Source organism: Mirounga leonina, unplaced genomic scaffold (assembly GCF_011800145.1).
Source record: "Mirounga leonina isolate KUSES-001 unplaced genomic scaffold, KU_Mleo_1.0 Mir_168, whole genome shotgun sequence".
In the NCBI taxonomy this organism is placed as follows: domain Eukaryota; kingdom Metazoa; phylum Chordata; class Mammalia; order Carnivora; family Phocidae; genus Mirounga; species Mirounga leonina.
Window position 1 is genome coordinate 59,617,898 of NW_023270426.1, and position 18,931 is coordinate 59,636,828.

General features: G+C 35.3%; 1 protein-coding gene across 1 annotated transcript in view; it reads left to right on the forward strand.

Annotated features, from left to right (window-relative positions):
* The window catches only part of ADGRV1 (adhesion G protein-coupled receptor V1), a 556,689-nt gene that overhangs the window by 106,173 nt on the left and 431,585 nt on the right, over nt 1-18,931 (forward strand). The window contains exons 12-21 of the mRNA XM_035014847.1: nt 3,220-3,346; nt 3,450-3,635; nt 4,401-4,581; nt 5,310-5,473; nt 6,545-6,668; nt 8,065-8,331; nt 12,669-12,795; nt 13,994-14,211; nt 14,848-15,591; nt 17,914-18,287. Coding sequence (XP_034870738.1) covers nt 3,220-3,346; nt 3,450-3,635; nt 4,401-4,581; nt 5,310-5,473; nt 6,545-6,668; nt 8,065-8,331; nt 12,669-12,795; nt 13,994-14,211; nt 14,848-15,591; nt 17,914-18,287 — 2,512 coding nt within the window. The remainder of the gene's footprint in view (nt 1-3,219; nt 3,347-3,449; nt 3,636-4,400; nt 4,582-5,309; nt 5,474-6,544; nt 6,669-8,064; nt 8,332-12,668; nt 12,796-13,993; nt 14,212-14,847; nt 15,592-17,913; nt 18,288-18,931) is intronic.

Genomic DNA, 18,931 nt, shown 5'->3' on the forward strand with positions numbered 1-18,931 from the left:
AAAGAAAGAAAGAAAGAAAGAAAGAAAGAAAGAAAGAAAGAAAGAAAATGAACAACATTTATAAACCGAAGATAAAGCAATTCATAGAAACTCTTAGCTGAGTTTCTGCTTTGGCTAAGTGTTTAAAGAATGGCTTAAATTTCACCTTTGAAAGTTTACTAAATATTTTTTATATTCTTTCAAAACAGTCATTTTTTAACTTGATCATATAAACATTTAAATTAATTAAATATGATTTTTAGGTATTTATTTCTCTCTCTCTCCTATGGGCAAAGACAGTACACAAGGAAGTACAAATCATGGGCTAGAGTATTTCAAAAATTATTGGTTACTCTCTTTTCAAATACAGGAAATTCATTCAATTTTATATTTATGTTATACTTATATCTAATTCAATTAGTAATAGTGTTTACTTATATTATCTAAATTGTGTATGAGTAAGAATGAGCAAATAACATTCTCAAATGTGAGAATAACATCTACGATTTAAAATTACATATTTTATCTAAACCTCCTCTCAATTTTGCAAATTTTTAACAAAACTAAAATGAAAGAATGAATGGTAGTGTTATTACAATGTTATGATATAATGCAACAAAAATAATTAACACTTTATTGTGGTACATTATAGTTTCTCTAAAGTCAAATTCAAATTCAAATTCTCTGTATTTAGTACAGATAAGAGTTGCTCTAGAGTTAAACAGTTTATGATGCTTTCAGTATCATACCAGTTAAAAATATTTTACTGTTTAGTTTTCCCCAAATCAGAAAAAATTTCACTATGCCAGTTAATTTCAGAAAAATTACCATATATGTGGTGTATAACCCCATATTTATAGTGTCATTTGACCTTAAAAATGAAGCCCTATGGTGAGCGCTGTGAATTGTGTAAGACTGTTGAATCGCAGACCTGTACCTCTGAAACAAATCATACATTATATGTTAAAAAAAGATGATAGTAGGAAGGGAAAAATGAAGGGGGGGATATCGGAGGGCAAGACGAACCATGAGAGACTATGGACTCTGAGAAACAAACTGAGAGTTCTAGAGGGGATAGAGGTGGGAGGATGGGTTAGCCTGGTGATGGGTACTAAAGAGGGCACGTATTGAATGGAGCACTGGGTGTTATACGCAAACAATGAATCATGGAACATACATCAAAAACTAATGATGTAATGTATGTGATTAACATAACACAATAAAATAAAATAAAATAAAAAATGAAGCCCTAGGGTCATGCATGTTGACATGTGTTTTTCAAGATTGTTTGAAAATACATTACATTGGGGATTTGGAAAAGTATTTAGATTTCCTGTTATGAAGTTCTATGTAAGTAATATTTGTCAAAGTTAAAAGATAAAATCCTATCTTATGGCTTCTTTGATTATATTTCTATGCAAATGATGAAAGGTATGTATTTCTTTGCTTCTAAAGTTTTTTATTTTTTCAAAGAATAACTGGCTTTAGATCTGAGGATGAAGATTTTTGTTTTATTAAAAACCTCATTAAAGCTACTAAGTAATTATAACTCAAGCTGCCTGAGATTTGCTCAGCTGCTGTGGCTTGTGAGCATGCACAGTGCTTGGCAGGCCCCGGCTCCTTGGAGCAGGCCTGGAAAGGAATGTCTTCAATGCGTGTTGACATGCTGGCTGGCCATGGGGTCGTCTTCCCTAAGTGGAAACTGCTGAACCTCTTGCTAGCATTCATCAATAGCAGAGAATCCACTGTGCAGAAGTGAACATTACTAGCTTGTGGGGGAAAAAATGAAAAGCTTTCTTTCACTTTATTTTTGCTCTGTCGTTCAAATTTCTAGCAGTATGAGTGAGATTTTGGCAAACGGTGTCTCTGTCTCCTTTCCCCCCCCCCCACACTTCTTTCTGTGTTGACAGGGTAGAAACCGAAAGGTTTGTCGTGTATTTTGGGTAAGTGTACAAAACAATGCCTTGTTTTTGGTTATTCAACCTTTTGCTTTCCAAGCTGTTATTTTGGACAGGCTGCAGTTCTGCATGACCACAGGTCTTGAGAAATTTTGCTTGATGGCTGTGCATGCTTTGTGTGTAGTTTCATTTTCTAATGGTAAGGGGAGTGTGTATGAAATATGGATGTATCTACTATGAAAATCACATGACCGCATTAACAGTATCACAAATAACTGTCCTATTATTTGGGCTGTCTCTTCTGCAGACACAAGAATGCTAGGTTTTGGTTGTCAGATTTCCAAAAGCTAGAGAAGGATGATAATTCTGATTTTCTATTGCATAGGAAGTGAGCTGTCTTTTCTACATATTAATTGTGGCTTCATTGTAATTTTGAGGTCTGATCATGAATACTGTTTGATTCAACAGAAAGTCGAATTTGGGAAGGTTTAGAGCAGATTGCAGGATTGAGAATTCTCAAAGAGAATGCTGGCTTTTAAACTCCCAGAGCCCTGTGTCCCAGTCCCTTTGATCATTCTAATTATACACTGAGCATAAAAACCAGAAATATAAAAAAAAATCTTGTTTTAAATATGTTCTTTTGAGAGATGTATAGAAAGTGCTTAACAAGTAATGCATCTCAGATCCATTCTGTTCCATGATTTTTTGTGTTTGTTCTATATTTTCTTTTAATAACAAAAAATAAATTAAAACTGAGGTGAATAGAATCATATGGTCACAAAATATTTCTAAAATCTAATCATAATTTCGTTTATTTTTGATCACTGTGGCTTGCTTTAGTCCATGCAGTTATCCAACTTTTATTTAGTTAGTGTAATCTTATGTCATGATTTTTTTTTAATTCAAGTGCACATAAAGGTAAAACAAATTTATTTAAATATATTTTCTAACTACATGTTAAAATTAAATTTTCCTAAAACTATAAAAAAATCTGTAGATTTTATACTTTATAAAAATATATTTACAGCCTTTGGTTACTTATTTTATGGTGTACTTAGACAATATTTTTGGTGTATTTTTGGAGTACTTAGGCAATATTTAATTTCAGTCAAATATGAAAGATATCATGAATTCAGAAATAGAAGTTCTTCCATAGATATTATGAGTAAAAGTATTTTGATCTTAAATAATTTTAGTACACTTAAATTCAGTTTAAGTTTTAACTGATAATAACCTTCATATTCATTATCTGGAAGTGTTGTAAATATTGTAAATAAGGCTGCAAAATTCAGTGTTAAGATTATAGGTGGCAGGTCCCTTTTCTTCCTTCTGACTTCTCCAGGGTCAATGTAGAAAATCAAGTGCTAAAATCTGGATATACTAGCCGTGACCTAATTATTTTGGAAAATGATGATCCTGGGGGAATTTTTGAATTTTCTCCTACATCCAGAGGACCCTATGTTATAAAAGTAAGTATGAAAGAAACTTCAATCTATTCTGTACTCACAACTTCAGAAGAACAATCTTGAAGAATTTGAACTTTCATGGATTTTTTTTTTTTTTTTTTTTAAGGAAGGGGACTCTGTAGAGCTCCACATCACCCGATCCAGGGGTGCTCTGGTGAAGCAGTTTCTACACTACCGAATAGAGCCGAGAGATAGCAATGAGTTCTACGGAAACACAGGGGTGCTAGAATTTAAACCTGGGGAGCGGGAGATTGTAATCACATTGCTAACAAGATTGGATGGGATACCAGAGGTACGGGATTTTCTTTCTTTCTTGTGCTTTTGTGGAAAGCTGATAGTATCTAGTATATTATGAATATAGATATTTTGAACATTGACAAGGAGATACAGGAGCAGAAGTGAGCAAGAAAGGACTGAGAGGCTACTTACGTTTGCAAAAGAAAAAAAAAAACACAAGTTTAAAAAACAAAGTAAGATTCATTCAACTTTGAATTACATGTTTGTCCTACAGAAAGAAATGCCAAACTATCTGAAATGTGTGTGATCAGTTTTCATCTTCTTTAAGCTTTGTTTATGTTTAACTTTATTTTATGTCACCTGTTTGAACTTTTAATGATATGGGTTTGAACTGAAGTTTTTCTGTAAAATCACTTTTAAAAAAAAATAAATTTAAGTTTTGTATTAGTGGAACCACATATTGTTCCATTGTGTTTGCACACCAATACATAGGTAGTTTTTCAATTAATTTTATTTTATTTACTCTTATTAGTTTAAATGGCTAGATCATCAGTGGTAAGGTCCAGTTTTCTTGCTATGTTAGTATAGTATCATGATTTATCTTTTCCTTTTTTGGATAATGTATACTTTCATATATGATGTTTCCCTTAATTGGTAGGAGAGTGTTAAACAATTTTTTAGGAATAATATCAGCTCTTTTGTTTTTTCCAGTGAGTGGGATGTTTCTGGAAAATAGTATTAATATTCTTCAATAGATATATTTTTATTTGCTTTGAAATTTCAACTTTATATTTTTCCTAATTTGACATGTTCATTTTAGTTGGATGAACACTATTGGGTGGTCCTCAGCAGCCATGGTGAACGGGAAAGCAAGTTGGGAAGTGCTACGGTTGTCAACATAACGATTCTAAAAAATGATGATCCTCATGGGATTATAGAATTTGTCTCTGATGATCTAATTGTTATGATAAATGAAAGTAAAGGAGACGATACCTATAGTGGTAATTTATTCTGCTTCTTATATTCTAGTACTGTTTACTGAAGAGGAAATTAATCATTTTTTAGTTTATTTCTTTAACAAATTGTTATTTTTAGTTGTCCATCTGCCTTAAAAATTACATATAGTACAGATATTAGTATTTAAAAAATCATATTTAAGATTGCTATTTTTATTTCTTACATCGGTATTGTGGTGATAACTGATAATTTCAGTTATATTTTGATTTCAATTAACCATATGTGGTAGAATTCAAACACTGAAGAATGAGATGAGTCAAATAGGAAAGACTTAAAAAATGAGAATTACTGCTAGGGAGCTATTGCAGTGGCCTGAAATGAGAAGGAGCTTATTTTTAGAACAGTGTCTGTCTAGGTAAGAAAATTACTTTTGAGTGTGCAACTTCCTCTAGCTGGTTTCAGCAAAAATCCTTGTAGAACTTTGTCATAAGTGTGTCTAATTAATCACCATTCTGTTCCCTCTGCGGAATGATTTTTAAAACCCCAAACTGATAGAAAAGATCAAGTCCATTTATTTTATAAATTTTATACCTACAGAAAGAACACTAGATTACATTTAGATACATACCTTGAGGCTATCTAAGCAAATGATTGACTTTTATTAAAAAGAGGTCTTATTTTTACTTTCGTTTTTTTGAGCAGTTTCTTTACTCATTGTTTTAAAATTGTTAAATGTATATTCATACATATTATACACATTTGTATTTCACAGCTATTTATGATGTAATAAGAAATCGAGGCACCTTTGGTGATGTTAGTGTATCATGGGTGGTTAGTCCTGACTTTACACAAGATGTATTTCCTGTCCAAGGGACTATTTTCTTTGGAGATCAGGAATTTTCAAAAAATATCACCATTTACTCCCTTCCAGATGAGGTAAATGTTGCATATATAACTCTTTATTTGTTGTCATTGCTTAATAACTTTTTTATTTAATAATTAAACATCTGGCAGTATATTTTGTCATGAAAATATGTGATAAAGAATGCAGGTATGATAATGTTTGAATAGAAGCCAAGAGAGGAATATTTTTGGTTTCCCTGGAGCCATCTTCAACTCTTATAACTCACAGTTGCCAGTGACACTGCGTAGGTGTTAAGTATCAGGGATTCAAGTTGAGGTTAAGTCCTCAGCTAGAACTTTGGCCCTTTGAAGCCAATGGTACCATCTACCAAGTATGCTATTGGTGCATTCTCAGAATTAGGACAATCACCAGATGGATCATGGATCCAGGGTGGTGCTCATCTTATTGGTGATGAAGAGAAACAACTAGGAACAATGGGAGTGGACCTTTCTGAGAGGAGCTGTGTTTAAATGCTCCCAGAAGCCTGTCTCCTTTCCCTTGGGCTTGTTCCTTGAGATAAAAATTCCAGCACTCTTCCATTTTAGGATATGGAGAATACCAGCTTACATGGATGGAATGAAAGAGAAACAGTGTCCACCTAGAGATTTATAGAGGCTCAGAGATAGTGGGGAATCTCATCTTGGTAGGACATGGGATTGAGGTCTTTATGGGTGAAACCTTCCGTAAGGGTTGTAAGAGGCCTTTGAGAGCTAGCTGAGCTTTTGTTGCTATTATGTCCTCTGGTCTAAATGGATCAAAAAGTTATTTTTCTGTTTTTTTTTTTTCTTGTAAACAACATATATCCCATCTTCTTAACAAAAATAATGTGACCTATGTAGTATTTATATTTTTAGCTTATATAAAGCAAAATATCTCTATTTTCATTAAATTTTATGAGTCAGAATGAAGTGGCTTTTTGGATGACATGCACATTATAATGTTTTTTGGGGTCTGAGTCCTACTTGAATCAGAAATCGTGATGAACATTAGTCCTGTCATTAATAGAGCTACTTTTTAAAAAGATAAAAAATAATTTAGGTATATCTAATGGAATTATTTGTACAAATCACCTAACATAAAACATGTTTCACATTTTCCAAAAGATTCCAGAGGAAATGGAGGAATTTACCATTACTCTGCTTAATGCCACTGGAGGAGTTAAACTAGGAAATAAAACTACTGCAACTCTGAGGATTAGAAGAAATGATGACCCCATTTATTTTGCAGGTGGTATTCCTATCTTTTTTGAGTGAGTTTACATCTTTTTAAAGAGTAGATAGGTATGTTTTCAATAACTTTTATAACTGAACATTTTCAATAAAGCACAATTGAAGCTTGTTTAAATTTGATTTCGTGATTTGTTTGGACGATCATTATTCAGTCTGTTTGATGTTTTAAGAAATGTTTCCAAAAGTCTTCTGAAGGAAAAAGAAAATAAAACAAGTACTGTTTTGTTAGCTTTGTTCTCCCTCTGCCTTCAAATTCCAAGGTATTTCTTTTGCGTTTGTGCAAGAAGGGATACGCTTCCACAAAATTTCTTCCAGTACATGACGTAGCCAGTTCAGGGTTTGGGTACCATACCTAACGGATGCTCATTAACTTAATAACTCATCTTTATTGAACATGTAAATTAAGGCTTCCCCATTTCTGCATTTTAATTCTCTCTTTATAACTCCCTTTTGCCACCTGAGACATTTCTTAGTTTTTACTTTATTTTAATTCCACTATAGTTAGTATACAGTGTTATATTAGTTTCTGGTATACAATTTAATGATTCAACACTTCCATATATCACCCGGTGCACTCCTTAATACCCTTACCTATTTCACCCATCCCCCTCCCCTCACTTCCCCTCTGCTAACCATCAGTTTGTTCTCTCTAGGTGACATTTTTTTAGTTTTATTTGTAAGCTTAATTGGTATCTAATTCTTTCTTTTTTTAAAAGATTTTATTTACTTCTTTATTTGACAGAGAGGGAGAGAGAGTGAGCACAAGCAGGGGGGAGCAGGCTCCCCGCTGAGCAGGGAGCCCAGTGAGGGGCTCGATCCCAGGACCCTGGGATCATGACCTGAGCTGAGGACAGATGCTTAACTGACTGAGCCACCCAGGTGCCCCAGTGTCTAATTCTTTATTAAGCCCTTTTTACAAGCTGTTCAATTTATAATTGCAGGAATCTTTTAAAGCTCTTGAATTTTATAGATTCATATTCTTTACCTTCAGTTAACATATACGTAATGAATTAGTCCTGTGTTCAGCCTTCTAACTGCTGTGGAAAAATAAAATATAAGGTTTCTGGGCTTATTCTCAAGGAAGTTACAAACTAAATTTGGAAATGAGGTATATGAAACAGTAGACCAAGGATTTCAGATAGTATCTAATTTACTGACATATTAGGAGTTGAAGACAATGGATTCTGTAGGAATTAAGACAAGGGGAAGGTTATTGACTAGAAATCATCAGAGGAGTCTTCATGTAGGAGTTGGCACCAGAGCTGAATCTTTAAGCAGAGACACAATGGAGGGTATTTCTTGTGTGGGCAGGAAGAAATATAAAGTGGTGTGAAAATATGTAGATGGAATCAAAAAAGCTCACATGTTCCTTCTTTTCTTCATCAATATTTCAGAACCTCATGTGGTGAGAGTTCAGGAAGGTGAAACTGCTAACTTCACAGTTCTCAGAAATGGATCTGTTGATGTTGCCTGCACCGTCCAATATGCTACCATGGACGGGAAGGCTACTGCAAGAGATGGAGACTTTGTTCCCATTGAAAAAGGAGAAGCACTTGTTTTTGCGGTTGGAAGTCGAAAGCAGAGGATATCTGTATTCATTAATGAAGATGATATCCCAGAAACAGATGAGCCCTTTTATATAATCCTCTTTAATTCAACAGGTAAAAAAATTATATTTTTATGGCAGACTTGTTTCAGTGCTTTTATCAAGATGACCATAAGTGTTTAACTGTGATTGATGACTGTTCAAGAGCAGAATTGCTTATTTTATTGCTTTCTTGAGGGAAAGAGTGAAGAATATGTATGTTGAATCTTCATGTACCTGGTATAATCTGTGGCATTATTTTTAATCTTTTTTTCACAATGTAGTACATGGCAAAAAGTATGATATTACATAAGGAATAGAAATCTTCTAACTAAAGCTACCCTGAGCCTTGTTTAGTAATTCAAGAGCTTAGAGTATCAGTATTTTGTAAGCCCTTACTCTTCTAGCGTGGTACTGGGCATACTGGCTGGGAAGCTGCGTTCTGGAAATGGCTGAACACAGCCGGCTGTTTGATAATTCTCTGGAGCCGTAGCCATGATGCATGATAATTTGCAAGGAGGAAAAGATAGGCTCTTCCTTCTTCTCTGTACTATAAATGAAGTAGGATGTTTGGATCCCAGTATTTGGGTTCTGAGACTATTTTGACCCAACTTTTAGCAAATTGGAGGGGCTTAACTTGTTTTTATATTTATTCTCTTAAGTGTACAAGGAGCTATTTTTTTCTGAACCTTTTAAGAATAAGTTGAAGACAGAATACCCCATCACCTCTGAATACGTTAGTGCCTTTTCCCTACAGAGACATTCTCTTACATAACCACAGTATAATTGTTAATATCAGGAAGTTAACATTAATATAGTCACTGCTTGAGACCCCCCTTCAGATTGCTCCTGTTGTCCCAATAATGTCCTTTCTAGCAAAATCATGCTTGGATTTAGTTGTCATGTCTCTTTAATCTCTTCAATTTGGAGTAGTTCCCCAGTCTTTCCTTATGACCTTTATAATAATACAGAAATCACAGGCTAGTTATTTTGTAAAACATTCCCCATTTTGGGTCTCTTTGATATTTCCCTGTTATTATTAGTTTCAGGTTTTGCATTGTTGACGGGAATTTCATAGAAGCGATTTTCTCTTCTTACCATCTCTTCAGTTGACACGTGATTTTGTTTTGTCCCTTTACAGCAATGTTTACTTTGACCACAATTTAGGTGGTGATTGCCAGCCTTCTCCACTGTACTTTTTTTTTTTTAAATGAATAAATATTTTGTGGGGGAGATGCATTATGTAAATATCCTGTAACTCATCAAACTTTCACCCTTTATCAGTATGGACTCATGGTTTCTATTTAATGCAGGGGGTTGTATTTCATTATCATCATTGGTTTTGGTGGTCAAATTTTCCCAGATTTGGCTAGTGGTAGCCTGTTTGAGATGACTATTCTATCTTTTTGACATGTCTCTATTATTGTTCTGTATCCAACTATATATATTGAAAACCCTTAATTCACAACAGTATTTCCATTTCTGCCTGTTATTACAGAGTTTGTTCTAGTTTTCTTTTTTTCCATGTTTGTCCCTCTGTTCTCGAAGTGTGTGAAATTCAGCCCCTCTTATTTTTATTTTTTAAAGATTTTATTTATTTATTTGATAGAGAGACAGTGAGAGAGGGAACACAAGCAGGGGGAGTGGGAGAGGGAGAAGAAGGCCTCCCGCCTAGCAGGGAGCCCGATGTGGGGCTTGATCCCAGGACCCTGAGATCATGACCTGAGCCGAAGGCAGATGCTTAACGACTGAGCCACCCAGGCACCACCCCTCTTATTTTAATATATTTACTTCTTTGACTGATTCCACCTGGACCCACTTTCCCATTGCATCTTTTACCCTCCTTCCACAATGGAGTTGCCTTTCTTACCCCACTAGGGTTCTGGCTTCCTGCTTTAGGATCACCCCACCTCCATGTGGATGCCTTCCCATTCCACTTGGACTCCAACATCCTACGCTAAGGTTTTCTCCTTTGGAGATGCCCTCCTTACCCCACCTTGTGCTGGGTCACTGTCGTGCCACAGCAGTCCATCCTCACTATGAATGCCTGCCTTGTGCTTTACCTTGTACCTTGGGGACTGAAATATTCAGAAAGAGGAAGAGGAAAAGTAAGAGATCACTTAATTTTTGTTTGTGCTGTGTTTCTCCACCATTTTCCCTATCTTTATCTCTCTTCAGTTGTCTCTCTCTTCCTATTTCCTTCTTCTCTTTCTCATTTCTCATAAGACTTAGTAAGAAAATTAAAAAAGTAAAAACTGAAAACTATTATGAGGAAAAATTTAACTTTGTATAATAATGTCCACAAAAGAAATTTTGCAGTTGCAGAAAAACCCACAACTAGTCAGGCCTTACTTAGATGAAAAACATTTTGATGAATTCAGTCATTGTCCTAAAATTTAAATGAAAGAAGTTGCTACAGGTAAAAATAGTTTTGGTGATGTAAAAGTGAAAAACAGAAAGTTTTTCTTTCATGTATAGAAACTGGATGAAGAAATGCCATTGTCTTAATACAATTTACTGTAGGAATAAGTTCTTGATTCCATTTATTACTTTGATGTCATTCTGGGGATAATTATTGTGTCCCAAACATCTCTGAGGTCAAAATGTCACTGGGCTTAAACTCTTATCAGGAACAAAATGTCACTATGATTAAAATAGTGGATCGGAACATCCAAATCTCTTATAAAGAGAATGGAAAATCACTGTGCAAGGGGAAGTTTGGCATTTATTGTGTAAAATGCATCATTGGGGAAATATATATTTGATATTGGAAGAGAGAGGGATGGAGAGAGAGGTGTCACTGGATAGCTGGCCTGAGGTATACTGCCACTGCATTTGTCTTCAGTATTTTTCCAAATGTGGTGACATCTGAGGATCTAATGACTTTAGCTATGAAGACTTGGATGACATAATTTGTGCTTTTACATCCCTTCTTTGTTCTTTCTCTTCCACTTTTCTCTCCTCTCTCATGATGTCAAAACATCGAGGGCCTGAGGGGATCAATGGTGGCAGGGCTGGACGAGCAACATCTCCAACATGACCTTGTGCTGGCAGTGGATATCTGTGCCTGATAGTTACTGTCCACAGTGTATGTCCTCAGATTGAATTATTGGATCAAAAGATGTGGCCATCCTCAGAGTCCTTGTTAAATATTGTCCATTCTCCCTGTGGAGAGACAGAATGAGCTTTTAGTACCACCTGTGATATATTGCATGACAAATGCACATGATAGAACCCTGATAAAATTAGATTTTGTTATTTTTGTTTTTTTGATTTTATGATATATTTTCAGTTTTTTATTATTCTATATTGTCAGCATTTTCTACACAATGATTTACTGTCCCTTTTTTATGTTTTTCCCCCCTCTTTTCATTGGCTAATTATCAAGTACGTTTGAGTACACTGTTGTATATTTACATAAATTATTTTTAATACGCTGGTTTGCTACATATAATTTCTGATTCTATAGTTTTAGTTTTAGGCGTTGCCCTCATCTAATTTTGAAAGTTTTATTCTTTCAGTTCAGCTAACATTCATAAATAACTTTTGTGTACCAATTATGGAGCTCTACTCTGCTAGGGCATAGAATTGATTAAGAAGGATTTGTCCAAGGACCTTACAGTAGTGTTTGTGTGTGTGTGTGTGTGTGTACTAAATTAATGTGATAAAATTTATGATAGACTGACAAAGTGGGAAGTGCTATAGGAATTCAGTGGAGATGTTCTTACCTTAACTTTGGAATTCAAGGAAGAATTCCAGGAAGATATGTTGCTTGAGCTGGTCCTGAGGACTAACAAGTGTTGAATAAAGATGAGGAGGAATTCTGCTTGCATTGGGAACAGGAGGAGCAAAGAGGAAGAGCTGTGGACCTCAGGGAAGTGATGAGTAGAGACCTGATGTTTTGGTAGTAACACACTCTGGTTGGAATTCGAGTAGAGGAATCCATTTCAGCACCATAAAGATTGCTTTGTTCTGTGCATGACTGGATCAAACTGCTGCCTGAAGACAGAGATTTAAAGGGAAATGGTCAAGCCAGTCATTCCAATTAATATCAACAGGAGTGTTTTTATGTTATAGGATAATCCTTTCATTATTTTTATGAAATGAATCTACCTCAAAACTTTGAAATTAGATAAAACTATGTTTTTGATTTCTAATTAAACATTGAAGCAATATTCCTATTGTGAAGAAAAGTATCATGTATGTTTTTCAATGAAGTACGTCCTCTATAATTAAACATTTCCACAAAGACAAGTCACATTAAACTTATTTAGGCTTCTCTCTCCTTTATTTATGACCTTCAGTGAGGAAATACTTGCTGAAATTTGAACTTCATTATAAACTTTTTCTTAATTTAAAATATGAAGTTAACAGCAACTTAACTATTCTTTGTTATTTTGACTTTTAATCTAGGTGACACAGTAGTATATCAATACAGAATAGCTACAGTGATCATTGAAGCTAATGATGACCCAAATGGCATTTTTTCTTTGGAGCCCATAGACAAAGCAGTAGAAGAAGGAAAGACTAATGCATTTTGGTAAGTGTATTTGGATAAGGTAAATTCAAAATTGGATAAAATAAAATAAAACCTTCAGTATGCACAAATTTGAAATATCGTTAATATTTCAAAAACTTAGAATTGGTTAAGAATTGAGTAATTTCACTAGAGAGGGTATGTGCTGTGGTGAGGGCTGTGAATAGTGTAAGACTGTTGAATCACAGACCTGTACCTCTGAAACAATACATTATACGTTAAAAAAAAAAAAGGAGAAGAAAGCAGGAAGGGAAGAATGAAGGGAGGGAAATCAGAGGGGGAGACGAACCATGAGAGACTATGGACTCTGAGAAACAAACTGAGGGTTCTGGGGGGGGTGGGGGGATGGGTTAGCCTGGTGATGGGTATTAAAGAGGGCACGTTCTGCATGGAGCACTGGGTGTTATACGCAAACAATGAATCATGGAACACTACATCAAAAACTAATGATGTAATGTATAGTGATTAACATAACATAAAAAAAAAGAATTGAGTAATTTCAAAGTTGGTAGTACAAATGAATGGTAAACTTTGTTTATGCTGTTGCCACTTGTTAAAAAAAATACTTTAGGGGCGTCTGGGTGGCTCAGTTGGTTGGGCGTCTGCCTTCCACTCAGGTCATGATCCCAGAGTCCCAGGATGGAGTCCCGCATCAGGCTCCCTACTCAGCGGGGGGTCTGCTTCTCCCTCTGCCCTTCACCCGCTTCTGCTCTCTCTTGCTCTCTCTCTCTCAAATAAATAAATAAATAAAATCTTAAAAAAAACAACCATTTTAGGTGGTAAACAGAAATGATCATTGCTGTTCTCTTCACCCCAAATTCTGTCATCTGTCAGGACGGAGAGACTTGAGTTATCTGAGGTCTTCTGTAACTCTTATTTCAAATGATATGTGACTATCCTCAACCTGTCCTTTGCTTTTGAAAAACTTTTGCCAGTTCTCATCTAAATATTTTTCAGTTGGGTTTGGAATTTACCCTTCAGTTTGGCCTTTTAAGACTGCTTCTCTTTGTTATTTAAAGTTCTACCTCATTCTCTTACCATGAGATTCATCACGGTTGCTCAATAAAGACTGGCTGGCTGGTTTATATTAAAGAGAATAAATAGTAAAAGAATATTTCTGAGGTAACACTGAAAGCTGTCATTAGAGTAAAATTCACTTCTTATACATTTTTCATAAAAATTAATTTAATTTGTTATGTAGGATTTTGAGGCATCGAGGACACTTTGGCAATGTTTCTGTGGCTTGGCAACTGTTTCAGAATGATTCTGCTTTGCAGCCTGGACAAGAGTTCTATGAAACTTCAGGGATTGTTAACTTTATGGATGGAGAAGAAGCCAAACCAATAATTCTCCGTGCTTTTCCAGATAAAATTCCTGAATTCAATGAATTTTATATTTTAAAGCTTGTAAACATATCAGGTGCTGTGTTTTTCCATCTTTTTTATTTCACTACTGAGATTTAATGTTTCACAAGTAAATAATTAGAGCTGTATAGAAAATGCAATTAATAAAGAAGTAAGTATATCTTGATTATCCAACTTTAAATGTCAAAAACACCCTTTTTGATAGAAGTGTTATTTTTAACATTCATTTTGTGGTTTTAGCTTGGTTAAGTTTTATGGATGGAGACTTACATTCATCCTCAAACTTGTAAATAGATTTTTCTCCACACCAAGTAGAATATCTCCAACAAAATATTAATGGAAGTTAGAAAGTACAGTTTCATGAAAGCTGAAAGCTGAAAGCTTGGTCTTTGTGCCATTTAAAATTTAAACAATCAATTTTCCCATCACTTTTGGTTTTAAGCACAGGAAATAAAACTCTCTAGTTAATATCCTCTTTTCAGGCTTGATTGGTTATTAATGAAATTATTCTGAATCAAAATACCCCTGAAGATATGGTGAAAACCATATGGCAAAACAGTTGTTCCACTGATCAATGAATATATTATTTAACCAGAAGTTTGCTAGTCAAATTCCTTTTGTCTTCACTTTATAAAACGATAAACTACTTCAAATTCTGATTTCTTATTCATTATAAATCATCTTATTACAGGTGGATCCCCAGGTCCTGGGGGCCAACTAGCAGGAACCAACCTCCAGGTGACCGTAATGATTCCATTCAATGATGATCCCTTTGGAGTGTTCATCTTGGATCCAGAGTGCTTAGAGAGAGAAGTTGCAGAAGATGTCCTCTCAGAAGATGATATGTCTTATATTACCAACTTTACCATTTTGAGGCAGCAGGGTGTGTTTGGTGATGTACGAGTAGGCTGGGAAATACTGTCCAGTGACTTCACTGATGGTTTGCCTCCAATGACAGATTTTTTGCTGGTTGGAATTTTCCCCAGCACTGTGCATTTACAACCACACATGCGGCATCACCACAGTGGAACAGATGCTTTGTACTTCAGTGGACTAGAGGGTGCATTTGGAACTGTTAATCCAAAATACCATCCTTCCAGGAACAACTCAGTTGCCAACTTTACATTTTCGGCTTGGGTAATGCCCAATGCCAATACAAATGGATTTGTTATAGCAAAGGATGATGGTAATGGAAGCATCTACTATGGGGTAAAAATTCAGACAAATGAATCCTATGTGACCCTTTCTCTTCATTACAAAACTTTGGGTTCCAATGCTACATATATTGCCAAGGCAACAGTCACGAAGTATTTAGAAGAAAATGTTTGGCTTCATCTTCTAATTATCCTGGATGATGGTATAATTGAATTCTACCTTGATGGAAATGCAATGCCCAGAGGAATCAAGAGTCTGAAAGGAGAAGCCATAACTGATGGTGAGTGTTGTCTTTATAAATAGGATACTGAATTTTGAATTTTTAAAAATTTTGATTTCTTAAAAAGGCTAACAGATATTTAAAAATCTGCTTGTGTATTGGTTTAATTTCTTTAAATAAAACTTACGCCTACCAAGACCATAAGTTCTGTACTGAGTGTTGCAGAAATGAATCAGGCAGTGTCTGCCCTTGAGGTACTTAAAATAGGTTCTGGGAGAGAGATATGCAAAGAGATCACTTCAGTGTGTTGTAGGAAGAAAGAAAAAGATTATGAAGGAGGAATATTTATCCTTCCACTGGTAGGAGGAGGGATGGGGCATGATAATTCCATGTAGAAAAAAGAGCAGAGATGTAGAAATGTGAAAGAGCATATTGTATTTGGGGAACTGATGCTTGTTGGAGGTGAAGGGTGGTGGGCATAAGGTTAAAGAGGAATCAAAAAAGAAAAATTACTCTTAAAAGCCCAGCAATTACGGGGGTTTATAGTATCAGTAGGTAAAGTGGTGAATCCTATGGAGAGCTTTGAAGAAATAATCTTTGTTGTCTTTTAGCTGAATTACATGCTGTTTCTTTGAGAAATACATCTTTGTGCGTATTTAAACACAGATATTGGTTATCTTTGTTATAATCACCAATTCCTTCCCAGCCCCTCCATCCTAGGACGTGATTATTTTTTGCTTAGTAAGAAAGTAGAGCACAGCTTTTATGGTTATAGCTTAATAGAATATTTTTCTTCTGAACCTCCTGGACTGGATGTCTGGTTGTTATTTTTTGTTCCTAGTAGAAAAAAAAGATGGGCAAAGGAAACAACATGCACACACTACTGATTTCAACTGCAAGGATTATGTTTATAGCACTCTGTAGCATTAAATTAATCACCTTTTGATTGTGTGAATATGTTGATTCGTTTGGTGATGGCATGTTGGTAGAATGAGAGTTGGAAAGATTGGGGAAAGTGAGAGCTGGGTGTTTCTTTTCTCTGTTTAGCTTACTGCAAGGAACTTAGATTGTTTTTCTAATTTGTACCTTGGAAAGAAAAAATTTAAAGTATATATGTATTTAAAATTTATTGATGAAATATATGTTATATAGTGTAAAATATATGAAAGTGTACATATTTCAAGTATACAGGTAGATCTCAGGTATACAGGTAGATCAGTTTTTAAAACTTTAAATTCATCAGTTTCAGCACCTGGGTAGCCAGCCCCAGATCACGAAACAGCATTCCAGAATCCCCCTGGCTCTTCTCCAGTCACTGACTCACCACCCTGCCCATCTCCTATTGCCATTTCTAAGAGCATAAGATTAGCTTCTCCTGTTTTTTACTTTGTGTAAATAGAATTGAGCAGTGTGTATACTTGAGTGCCTGGCCTCTTTTGCTCAGTATTGTTGATAATGTTTATCCATATTTTTGCCTGTTGTAGGTGTATTCCTCTTACTACTAAATAGTCAGCCCAGAACCACTGGAGAATGTGTGGGGGCCACTGTGATAATAATGTGCAGGATACTTCTGACTACCCTGAAAAAACCACCTGGGTAGTGGGTAGTGTGACTTGTAAGCGCTGCTTTGGTGGATGATTTTGATAAAAAATATTGCTTGTACTTTTTTCCCAAAGCACTGCCAAGCTCTCATCTTATGTAAATGTCTTGCTTGAGTTATTGGAGAGGGAATAAGTAAAGAAATAAGAACTGGTAAATTTTTGAAAAGGTTGTTACTGATAAAGAGTAATATAATTGGGTTGTATGTTGTGATTACTATGAAAAAGTCTGTAAGACTTGCTTATGATACTGTTCCCGGGGAGGAATACTTCTTTTTCTACATCCATTGCATTAATTGTTTGGGTAAAGAGTTATATTGGGTCCATGAAAACTTTTGTTGATTTCTCACAGCTTTATTTAACTCAAGATGCATTTCTAACAGATTAAGCCTTGATGTTCTGGAAGAATAGTAATACAAGAGTTTAAAAAATTGTGACTGAATTGAATCATTCCATTCTTAGATGCGCAAAGAAATTTTAAAATTTCCTGGAAGAAATGTCTATCTAAATATACACTCATACATACATGTATATACATATACACACATATATACACATGTACAGAATATCCTTAAGTACAAAATGTCTTAAATCCCAGCAATTACAGATTCATTTTTCATCATAACTGAAAATAGCCTTTATTTGATTGTATTCTTGTTATGTGTTTTACTTATCTAATAAAACCTCTCAACAAAATTGCTTCACTTTCTGAAAGAATTACACTTGTAATGCGGGACAGGATACTTGTGGATATTGTAGCAATTAAACCCATTTCTAATTTCAGGTCCTGGAACACTGAGAATTGGGGCAGGATCGAATGGCAATGACAGATTTACAGGTTTGATGCAGGATGTGAGGTCCTATGAGCGGAAACTGACCCTGGAAGAAATTTATGAACTTCATGCTATGCCAGCAAAGAGTGATTTACACCCCGTGTCTGGCTATCTGGAGTTCAGACAGGGAGAAACTAACAAATCATTCATTATTTCTGCAAGAGATGATAATGAAGAGGAGGGAGAAGAATTATTCATTCTTAAACTAGTCTCTGTATGTGGAGGAGCTCGCATTTCTGAAGAGAATACTACAGCAAGATTAATAATACAAAAAAGTGACAATGCCAATGGCTTGTTTGGTTTCACAGGAGCTTGTATACCAGAGGTAAGTAGTGAGCTGGGGTAATTTTGGAGTTAAAAAATTCATTGTAGGTGGATTTGTTTGGAAGTTTGGGAGTGGGCTTTCTTTCATTTGGGAAACATGCTTAAGTATCTGCGCTAAGCCCAGAAGTATGCTAGAGCCAGTGATTGCAAAAGTAAATTATAACGTCTTTGCTCTTATAAGTTCACAGTTTGAATCAGAGGCTTAATCAACTGATAGAAGTAATAAGGAGTTAGCAAATGAAACTTTGGCAGTTATTTTTTTTTAAAGATTATATTTATTTATTTGACAGAGAAAGAGCGTACAAGCAGGGGGAGTGACAGGCAGAGGGAGAGGGAGAAGCAGGCTCCCCTGCTGAGCAGGGAGCCCGATGCGGGACTCGATCCCAGGACCCTGGGATCATGACCTGAGCCAAAGGCAGACGCTTAACCGACTGAGCCACCCAGGCGCCCCTTGGCAGTTATTTTTAAAGTTAATGCACTTCACAGAATGCACAGAATATTCCATGTGTCATTTACTTTGGCTACTCTTTGGATACTGCATAAGTAAGTGAAATAGTATATTTTGAAAGCTTCTATGGATAATAGTAATTGAAACTTTATTGAAATGTGATTTTTTGAGGGTTTTTTTTTTGTGTGTGTGTGAAA